Consider the following 12,249-nt stretch of genomic DNA (forward strand, 5'->3'; position numbering starts at 1 on the left):
AATGGTGTCAATATTAGGGTTCTAATGGTGTTAATATTAGGGTTATAATGGTGTTAATATTATGGCTCTAATTGTGCTAATATTAGGGTTCTAATGGTGTTAATATTAGGGTTCTAATGGTTTTAATATTATGGCTCTAATGGTGTTAATATTAGGGTTATAACTGTGTTAATATTAGGGTTCTAATGGTGTTAATATTAGGGTTCTGTGTTAATATTAGGGTTCTAATGACATTATGAAGTTACCAGCCATATATGGTGATCCCATTCAAGGTGTGAGACAGTTGAAGATCAAACACAGTCCATGCATGTTGTATCTCAGGGGCAATCCAGCAGCTATAGGGATCATCTACAAAAAATGAAACAGAGATTGGGAAAATCAAAGTATCGAGAATACTGACTGCATAGAGCAGAGGTTCCCAACCTCAGGTAGCAACCTAAATCAGAGTAGTGGTGGGGGGGCCTCAAGAGGGATGTTAAGGGTTAACAAAAGCCTAAGGGTCAGGAGGTCCTGTTGGTGGTCAATTTAGGGTTTCAGCAAAAAGGGCTGGAATCCACTGGCTTAGTGGGTGCAAGTGAAACTAATTTACAAAAGATATGATGGAAGCAGCTAACTACAGAAGAATTTCATGTTCATTTACAAAAGATCTCTATCCTAAAAAATTTCTTTTCTAAGCAACCAAAGAATTTATATTAAACCATAAATATTATTCAAGAAATTACAATAATTCCTTTTAATAGCATTTTCTACTATTGTTTTAAGTGTTATCATTGGAGTTTAATTCATTAACCTAAATAAGGGTATATACCTAATTACTAATTTTTGTAAGACCATTAGGTTTGTTGCTCGATTTAATAAAACAGACTGTATTTGGCAACACATATTGAACACTATGCCACAAGCATGGAATGACGGAATTCACTTGCATGAATTGAATATGAGAAACATTTCAAAGTTACTGCCAGTAGTAATACACTAACCTAATATAAAAAATGTATATCTTTTTCACATGTTACCTAATTGGAAATAGTATTTCTCTTTAATATGATCACATGATGTCCACCCCACCCCCACCTACAACCCCATGACCACTGGTTCACTACTATCACAGCCTGAGATCTGTTCCACACATTAAGTGCCTTCCCACTATGTCTACATGCATAAATAATACATAATAAATATCACTGAAACTGAATCTTTTGCACATTTGACTTTTGACCCTCTCCTTGGTCACCAAGAGAAGGAAACAAAATATGGTTCTTACACATGGCAAATATACCAAGCTGGCTGTATTTTCAGGAGAGTGATCTATGGATGGCTAAGCAGAAATATAGATAGAATGTGGAGATTATCACAAGATCCTGATTTATAAAGCCTGGGGATTATCACAAGATCCTGATTTATAAAGCCTGGAAATTATCACAACATCCTGATTTCTAAATCCTGGAAATTATCACAAGATCTTGATTTCTAAATCCTGGATATTATCACAACATCCTGATTTCTAAATCCTAGATATTATCACAACATCCTGATCTCTAAAGCCTGGCAATTATCACAACATCCTGATTTCTAAAGCCTGGAGATTATTACAACATCCTGATTTCTAAAGCCTGGAGATTATAACATCCTGATTTCTAAAGCCTGGAGATTATCACAAGATCCTGATTTTTAAAGCCTGGAAATTATCACATTATCCTCATTTCTAAAGCCTGGAGATTTTCACAACATCCTGATGAGGTTATTGTTAGGGTTAGTCGACCTGGTTTCATAAGAATGTGACTGGGTGGAACATAATGCTTCATGTCTGCGACATGACGCCTCAATGTTGATTACTATAAACTGCCACACCTTGACATTAAATGCTATGACACCTAAATAAACAAGCTCCTTCTCTAGTCTAAATATAAGCTTAAAGTTTTGTACCAATAAATCATGAAGAACATTAGCTTTTGTGCAGAAATGAAACACCTAAAATTAAAACAAAATTAATAGGTGCATTTCCTTCAAGCCAGCTAAGTTAAATTAATTCCAGGTGTAAACAAGAACCCTGTTAATGACACATACTAGGCCAAATTGGAGAATGGCCAACTTGGGAGATTATTAACTGACAGGCTTCAATGACCTGAACCTTCTCTGGACAAGTTATAGGTCCTTAATAAACTAACTAGCATTATGGATGGCATATAAAAAATCAAATGTCAATCAGTGCAAGTTTATAAGACAGATAGGCTTGAATAAAAATCTATCTATCATAGAGATTTCTATCATTATGAAAAATAAAAGGCTATTTATAGTATCTATCTCCATTAGTACAGTACATTTTTACCAAATACAGATGCTATTCCAAATAGGCCAGGTAACTCATACTTTTTTCTCGAACAAACATGATAAATACTGGAGTTACTTCCCTTGAAAAGACTTGTTCATATAAAATTTGAAAATTTATTAATATTTCAAGAGCTAGTAAACAAGCAAACAAAACAAGAAAAAAGAGAGAAAACAGGGTTTTGGTTAACTTATAATTATTTTTATGGATTCTGTAGCATGTTCTATAAAAATATGGTATTATTATGGATTTCGTAGCATGTTATAAAAATATTGTAGTTTTATGGATTTCATAGCATGTGCTATGAAAATATTGTATTATTTTGGATTTTGTAGCATTGTTCTATAAAAAATATTGCATTATTTTGGTTTTTCTAGCATGTTGTATAAAAATATTGTATTATTATGGCTTCTGAAGGATCTTCTATAAAACTTTTGTATTATTACGGATTTTGTAGCATGTTCTATAAAAATATTGTATTATTATGGACTTTGTAGCATGCTCTATAAAAATATTCTATTATGGATTTTGTAGCATTTCTATAAAAATATTGTATTATTGTGGATTTTGTAGCATGCTCTATAAAAATATTCTATTATGGATTTTGTAGCATTTCTATAAAAATATTGTATTATTATGGATTTTGTAGGATGTTCTATAAAAATACTGTATTATTATGGGTTTTGTAGCATTTCTATAAAAATATTCTATTATGGATTTTGTAGCATTTCTATAAAAATATTGTATTATTATGGACTTTGTAGCATGCTCTATAAAAATATTCTATTATGGATTTTGTAGCATTTCTATAAAAATATTGTATTATTATGGATTTTGTAGCATTTCTATAAAAATATTGTATTATTATGGGTTTTGTAGCATTTCTATAAAAATATTGTATTATTATGGATTTTGTAGCATGCTCTATAAAAATATTCTATTATGGATTTTGTAGCATTTCTATAAAAATATTGTATTATTGTGGATTTTGTAGCATGCTCTATAAAAATATTCTATTATGGATTTTGTAGCATTTCTATAAAAATATTGTATTATTATGGATTTTGTAGCATGCTCTATAAAAATATTGTATTATTGTGGATTTTGTAGCATGCTCTATAAAAATATTCTATTATGGATTTTGTAGCATTTCTATAAAAATATTGTATTATTGTGGATTTTGTAGCATGCTCTATAAAAATATTGTATTATGGATTTTGTAGCATTTCTATAAAAATATTGTATTATTGTGGATTTTGTAGCATGCTCTATAAAAATATTCTATTATAGATTTTGTAGCATTTCTATAAAAATATTGTATTATTGTGGACTTTGTAGCATGCTCTATAAAAATATTCTATTATGGATTTTGTAGCATTTCTATAAAAATATTGTATTATTATGGATTTTGTAGCATTTCTATAAAAATATTGTATTATTATGGGTTTTGTAGCATTTCTATAAAAATATTGTATTATTATGGATTTTGTAGCATGCTCTATAAAAATATTCTATTATGGATTTTGTAGCATTTCTATAAAAATATTGTATTATTATGGATTTTGTAGCATGCTCTATAAAAATATTGTATTATTATGGATTTTGTAGCATGCTCTATAAAAATATTCTATTATGGATTTTGTAGCATTTCTATAAAAATATTGTATTATTGTGGATTTTGTAGCATGCTCTATAAAAATATTGTATTATTGTGGATTTTGTAGCATGCTCTATAAAAATATTCTATTATGGATTTTGTAGGATGTTCTATAAAAATATTGTATTATTATGGGTTTTGTAGCATTTCTATAAAAATATTGTATTATTATGGATTTTGTAGCATGCTCTATAAAAATATTCTATTATGGATTTTGTAGGATGTTCTATAAAAATATTGTATTATTATGGATTTTGTAGCATTTCTATAAAAATATTGTATTATTGTGGATTTTGTAGCATGCTCTATAAAAATATTCTATTATGGATTTTGTAGCATGCTCTATAAAAATATTGTATTATTATGGATTTTGTAGCATGCTCTATAAAAATATTGTATTATTGTGGATTTTGTAGCATGCTCTATAAAAATATTCTATTATGGATTTTGTAGCATTTCTATAAAAATATTGTATTATTATGGATTTTGTAGCATGCTCTATAAAAATATTCTATTATGGATTTTGTAGCATTTCAATAAAAATATTGTATTATTGTGGATTTTGTAGCATTTCTATAAAAATATTGTATTATTGTGGATTTTGTAGCATGCTCTATAAAAATATTGTATTATTGTGGATTTTGTAGCATGCTCTATAAAAATATTCTATTATGGATTTTGTAGCATTTCTATAAAAATATTGTATTATTATGGATTTTGTAGCATGCTCTATAAAAATATTGTATTATTGTGGATTTTGTAGCATGCTCTATAAAAATATTCTATTATGGATTTTGTAGGATGTTCTATAAAAATATTGTATTATTATGGGTTTTGTAGCATTTCTATAAAAATATTGTATTATTATGGATTTTGTAGCATGCTCTATAAAAATATTCTATTATGGATTTTGTAGGATGTTCTATAAAAATATTGTATTATTATGGATTTTGTAGCATTTCTATAAAAATATTGTATTATTGTGGATTTTGTAGCATGCTCTATAAAAATATTCTATTATGGATTTTGTAGCATTTCTATAAAAATATTGTATTATTGTGGATTTTGTAGCATGCTCTATAAAAATATTGTATTATTGTGGATTTTGTAGCATGCTCTATAAAAATATTCTATTATAGATTTTGTAGCATTTCTATAAAAATATTGTATTATTATGGATTTTGTAGCATTTCTATAAAAATATTGTATTATTGTGGATTTTGTAGCATGCTCTATAAAAATATTGTATTATTGTGGATTTTGTAGCATGCTCTATAAAAATATTCTATTATGGATTTTGTAGCATTTCTATAAAAATATTGTATTATTGTGGATTTTGTAGCATGCTCTATAAAAATATTCTATTATGGATTTTGTAGGATGTTCTATAAAAATATTGTATTATTATGGGTTTTGTAGCATTTCTATAAAAATATTGTATTATTATGGATTTTGTAGCATGCTCTATAAAAATATTCTATTATGGATTTTGTAGGATGTTCTATAAAAATATTGTATTATTATGGATTTTGTAGCATTTCTATAAAAATATTGTATTATTGTGGATTTTGTAGCATGCTCTATAAAAATATTCTATTATGGATTTTGTAGCATTTCTATAAAAATATTGTATTATTGTGGATTTTGTAGCATGCTCTATAAAAATATTGTATTATTGTGGATTTTGTAGCATGCTCTATAAAAATATTCTATTATAGATTTTGTAGCATTTCTATAAAAATATTGTATTATTGTGGATTTTGTAGCATGCTCTATAAAAATATTCTATTATGGATTTTGTAGCATTTCTATAAAAATATTGTATTATTGTGGATTTTGTAGCATGCTCTATAAAAATATTCTATTATGGATTTTGTAGCATGCTCTATAAAAATATTGTATTATTATGGATTTTGTAGCATGCTCTATAAAAATATTCTATTATGGATTTTGTAGCATTTCTATAAAAATATTGTATTATTGTGGATTTTGTAGCATGCTCTATAAAAATATTGTATTATTGTGGATTTTGTAGCATGCTCTATAAAAATATTCTATTATGGATTTTGTAGCATTTCTATAAAAATATTGTATTATTATGGATTTTGTAGCATTTCTATAAAAATATTGTATTATTGTGGATTTTGTAGCATGCTCTATAAAAATATTCTATTATGGATTTTGTAGCATTTCTATAAAAATATTGTATTATTATGGATTTTGTAGCATGCTCTATAAAAATATTGTATTATTGTGGATTTTGTAGCATGCTCTATAAAAATATTGCATTATGGATTTTGTAGCATTTCTATAAAAATATTGTATTATTGTGGATTTTGTAGCATGCTCTATAAAAATATTCTATTATGGATTTTGTAGCATGCTCTATAAAAATATTGTATTATGGATTTTGTAGCATTTCTATAAAAATATTGTATTATTATGGATTTTGTAGCATGCTCTATAAAAATATTGTATTATTGTGGATTTTGTAGCATGCTCTATAAAAATATTGTATTATGGATTTTGTAGCATTTCTATAAAAATATTGTATTATTATGGATTTTGTAGCATGCTCTATAAAAATATTCTATTATGGATTTTGTAGCATGCTCTATAAAAATATTGTATTATTGTGGATTTTGTAGCATGCTCTATAAAAATATTCTATTATGGATTTTGTAGCATTTCTATAAAAATATTGTATTATTATGGATTTTGTAGCATGCTCTATAAAAATATTGTATTATTGTGGATTTTGTAGCATGCTCTATAAAAATATTCTATTATGGATTTTGTAGCATTTCTATAAAAATATTGTATTATTATGGGTTTTGTAGCATTTCTATAAAAATATTGTATTATTATGGATTTTGTAGCATGCTCTATAAAAATATTCTATTATGGATTTTGTAGCATGCTCTATAAAAATATTGTATTATTGTGGATTTTGTAGCATGCTCTATAAAAATATTCTATTATGGATTTTGTAGCATTTCTATAAAAATATTGTATTATTATGGATTTTGTAGCATGCTCTATAAAAATATTGTATTATTGTGGATTTTGTAGCATGCTCTATAAAAATATTGTATTATGGATTTTGTAGCATTTCTATAAAAATATTGTATTATTATGGATTTTGTAGCATTTCTATAAAAATATTGTATTATTGTGGATTTTGTAGCATGCTCTATAAAAATATTGTATTATTATGGACTTTGTAGCATGCTCTATAAAAATATTCTATTATGGATTTTGTAGCATTTCTATAAAAATATTGTATTATTGTGGATTTTGTAGCATTTCTATAAAAATATTGTATTATTGTGGATTTTGTAGCATTTCTATAAAAATATTGTATTATTGTGGATTTTGTAGCATGCTCTATAAAAATATTCTATTATGGATTTTGTAGCATTTCTATAAAAATATTGTATTATTGTGGATTTTGTAGCATGCTCTATAAAAATATTCTATTATGGATTTTGTAGCATTTCTATAAAAATATTGTATTATTATGGATTTTGTAGCATTTCTATAAAAATATTGTATTATTATGGATTTTGTAGCATTTCTATAAAAATATTGTATTATTATGGATTTTGTAGCATTTCTATAAAAATATTGTATTATTATGGATTTTGTAGCATGCTCTATAAAAATATTCTATTATGGATTTTGTAGCATTTCTATAAAAATATTGTATTATTATGGATTTTGTAGCATGCTCTATAAAAATATTGTATTATTGTGGATTTTGTAGCATGCTCTATAAAAATATTCTATTATGGATTTTGTAGCATTTCTATAAAAATATTGTATTATTATGGATTTTGTAGCATTTCTATAAAAATATTGTATTATTGTGGATTTTGTAGCATGCTCTATAAAAATATTGTATTATTGTGGATTTTGTAGCATGCTCTATAAAAATATTCTATTATGGATTTTGTAGCATTTCTATAAAAATATTGTATTATTATGGATTTTGTAGCATGCTCTATAAAAATATTGTATTATTGTGGATTTTGTAGCATGCTCTATAAAAATATTCTATTATGGATTTTGTAGCATTTCTATAAAAATATTGTATTATTGTGGATTTTGTAGCATGCTCTATAAAAATATTGTATTATTGTGGATTTTGTAGCATGCTCTATAAAAATATTCTATTATGGATTTTGTAGCATTTCTATAAAAATATTGTATTATTATGGATTTTGTAGCATTTCTATAAAAATATTGTATTATTGTGGATTTTGTAGCATGCTCTATAAAAATATTGTATTATTGTGGATTTTGTAGCATGCTCTATAAAAATATTCTATTATGGATTTTGTAGCATTTCTATAAAAATATTGTATTATTGTGGATTTTGTAGCATGCTCTATAAAAATATTCTATTATGGATTTTGTAGGATGTTCTATAAAAATATTGTATTATTATGGGTTTTGTAGCATTTCTATAAAAATATTGTATTATTATGGATTTTGTAGCATGCTCTATAAAAATATTCTATTATGGATTTTGTAGGATGTTCTATAAAAATATTGTATTATTATGGATTTTGTAGCATTTCTATAAAAATATTGTATTATTGTGGATTTTGTAGCATGCTCTATAAAAATATTCTATTATGGATTTTGTAGCATTTCTATAAAAATATTGTATTATTGTGGATTTTGTAGCATGCTCTATAAAAATATTGTATTATTGTGGATTTTGTAGCATGCTCTATAAAAATATTCTATTATAGATTTTGTAGCATTTCTATAAAAATATTGTATTATTGTGGATTTTGTAGCATGCTCTATAAAAATATTCTATTATGGATTTTGTAGCATTTCTATAAAAATATTGTATTATTGTGGATTTTGTAGCATGCTCTATAAAAATATTCTATTATGGATTTTGTAGCATGCTCTATAAAAATATTGTATTATTATGGATTTTGTAGCATGCTCTATAAAAATATTCTATTATGGATTTTGTAGCATTTCTATAAAAATATTGTATTATTGTGGATTTTGTAGCATGCTCTATAAAAATATTGTATTATTGTGGATTTTGTAGCATGCTCTATAAAAATATTCTATTATGGATTTTGTAGCATTTCTATAAAAATATTGTATTATTATGGATTTTGTAGCATGCTCTATAAAAATATTGTATTATTGTGGATTTTGTAGCATGCTCTATAAAAATATTGCATTATGGATTTTGTAGCATTTCTATAAAAATATTGTATTATTGTGGATTTTGTAGCATGCTCTATAAAAATATTCTATTATGGATTTTGTAGCATGCTCTATAAAAATATTGTATTATGGATTTTGTAGCATTTCTATAAAAATATTGTATTATTATGGATTTTGTAGCATGCTCTATAAAAATATTGTATTATTGTGGATTTTGTAGCATGCTCTATAAAAATATTGTATTATGGATTTTGTAGCATTTCTATAAAAATATTGTATTATTATGGATTTTGTAGCATGCTCTATAAAAATATTCTATTATGGATTTTGTAGCATGCTCTATAAAAATATTGTATTATTGTGGATTTTGTAGCATGCTCTATAAAAATATTCTATTATGGATTTTGTAGCATTTCTATAAAAATATTGTATTATTATGGATTTTGTAGCATGCTCTATAAAAATATTGTATTATTGTGGATTTTGTAGCATGCTCTATAAAAATATTCTATTATGGATTTTGTAGCATTTCTATAAAAATATTGTATTATTATGGGTTTTGTAGCATTTCTATAAAAATATTGTATTATTATGGATTTTGTAGCATGCTCTATAAAAATATTCTATTATGGATTTTGTAGCATGCTCTATAAAAATATTGTATTATTGTGGATTTTGTAGCATGCTCTATAAAAATATTCTATTATGGATTTTGTAGCATTTCTATAAAAATATTGTATTATTATGGATTTTGTAGCATGCTCTATAAAAATATTGTATTATTGTGGATTTTGTAGCATGCTCTATAAAAATATTCTATTATGGATTTTGTAGCATTTCTATAAAAATATTGTATTATTATGGATTTTGTAGCATTTCTATAAAAATATTGTATTATTGTGGATTTTGTAGCATGCTCTATAAAAATATTGTATTATTATGGACTTTGTAGCATGCTCTATAAAAATATTCTATTATGGATTTTGTAGCATTTCTATAAAAATATTGTATTATTGTGGATTTTGTAGCATTTCTATAAAAATATTGTATTATTGTGGATTTTGTAGCATTTCTATAAAAATATTGTATTATTGTGGATTTTGTAGCATGCTCTATAAAAATATTCTATTATGGATTTTGTAGCATTTCTATAAAAATATTGTATTATTGTGGATTTTGTAGCATGCTCTATAAAAATATTCTATTATGGATTTTGTAGCATTTCTATAAAAATATTGTATTATTATGGATTTTGTAGCATTTCTATAAAAATATTGTATTATTATGGATTTTGTAGCATTTCTATAAAAATATTGTATTATTATGGATTTTGTAGCATTTCTATAAAAATATTGTATTATTATGGATTTTGTAGCATGCTCTATAAAAATATTCTATTATGGATTTTGTAGCATTTCTATAAAAATATTGTATTATTATGGATTTTGTAGGATGTTCTATAAAAATACTGTATTATTATGGATTTTGTAGCATGTTCTATAAAAAATATTGCATTATTTTGGATTTTGTAGCATTTCTATAAAAATATCGTATTTAATATGGATTTTGTAGCATGTTATATAAAAAATATCATATTTATCATGGACTTTGTAGCATGTTCTATAAAATTATCGTATTATTATGGATTTTGTAGCATGTTCTATAACAATATTGTATTATTATGGATTTCATAGCATGTTCTATAAAAATATTGTATTATTATTGATTTTGTAGCATGTGTTATGAAAATATTGTATTATTATCGATTTTGTAGCATGTTCTATAAAAAATATTGTATTATTATGGATTTTGTAGCATGTGCTATGAAAATATTGTATTATTATTGATTTTGTAGCATGTTCTATACAAATATCCTATTTTTATGGGTTTTGTACATGTTCTACAAAAATATTGTATTTTTATGGATTTTGTAGCATGTTCTATAAAAATATATTATTATTATGGATTTTGTAGCATGTTATATAAAAAATATTGTATTATTATGGATTTTGTAGCATGTTCTATAAAAATATCATATTATTATGGATTTTGTAGCATGTTATATAAAAACATTGTCAAAGTAGGTACATCAATGTATGTCATAAAAGATCCCCTGTCTTTCTCTTTTATGTGACTATACAGTACATGATTGAACTTTAACTTGCATTAACTTTGAAGATAAATCCAAAATAATTAAACTTACCATCAAGTAGGTTTGTATTGGGACCATGTTCTGTACAACTGTTACAAAACTCTGGTGAATTTTTGGTCCAGACTGGGTTATTTTTCAGGGCTGGGTATGTTGAAGCTTAAAAATAAATATCATAAAATAATTTAATACTGTCATTATATATCATACAATAATCTAAAAGTGTCATTATATATCATACAATAATTTAAAAGTGTCATTATACAGTGCAATCTCTCTTAAGGCACCATCATCGAAATGGAAGAAACAAAGAAACAGCTTCTGGCCATTAAGGGGGGTAACTGTCAAGGTCAAGCAGATGAAGTGAATTGAGGGGAACATAAGACCCAGGTTGGATATAAGGGATATTTGCTAAAGAGAGGTAGCTGTCTTGGGAGGCTAACATTTGTAACATAACTGTTGTGGATAATCTTTAAGTAAAATTTCAAGATAAGATGACAGTGAGGAAGTAACAAAGTAGAAAAGTCTAAAATGGTTTTAAAATTATGGACTCGAAATGCCCAAAATGAGGGAGAGAGGAATATAGACCAGTAACTTTGACCTTAAATGCCTTTGACATTACATTTTCCACTTGATAAATTCTTAAGTGATCACACGTGAAATATTTCCCAAGAAATCTGACTGAAAGAAATTCTTAAACAGGATGTCTGAAGGGCATAGATATGAAGTCATATTCTCTTGATCTTTTGATTTAAATAATCAAATTTACGTCTTCATATTGCTGAAAGTGATAGATATTCAATGCCACTGATACCATCCATAACTTAAACAAAAATCTATGACTGCATCCCAAAGGACCCTGCTCACTACAATTTTAACACCAATAACTAAAACAGAAAACTTGAGTTGGAA

General features: G+C 25.4%; 1 protein-coding gene across 2 annotated transcripts in view; it reads right to left on the bottom strand.

Annotated features, from left to right (window-relative positions):
- Positions 1 to 12,249, bottom strand: part of LOC149803948 (uncharacterized) — a 130,066-nt gene that overhangs the window by 42,851 nt on the left and 74,966 nt on the right. For both annotated transcript variants that reach the window (XM_089953766.1, XM_089953764.1), the window contains 2 exons: positions 11,392 to 11,496; positions 246 to 348 (listed from right to left, as the gene is read on the bottom strand). In XM_089953766.1, coding sequence (XP_089809892.1) covers positions 246 to 348; positions 11,392 to 11,496 — 208 coding nt within the window. The remainder of the gene's footprint in view (positions 1 to 245; positions 349 to 11,391; positions 11,497 to 12,249) is intronic.

The sequence above is a fragment of the Sinohyriopsis cumingii genome, chromosome 3 (genome assembly GCF_028554795.1).
Source record: "Sinohyriopsis cumingii isolate HCF-2022 chromosome 3, ASM2855479v2, whole genome shotgun sequence".
Lineage (NCBI taxonomy): Eukaryota > Metazoa > Mollusca > Bivalvia > Unionida > Unionidae > Sinohyriopsis > Sinohyriopsis cumingii.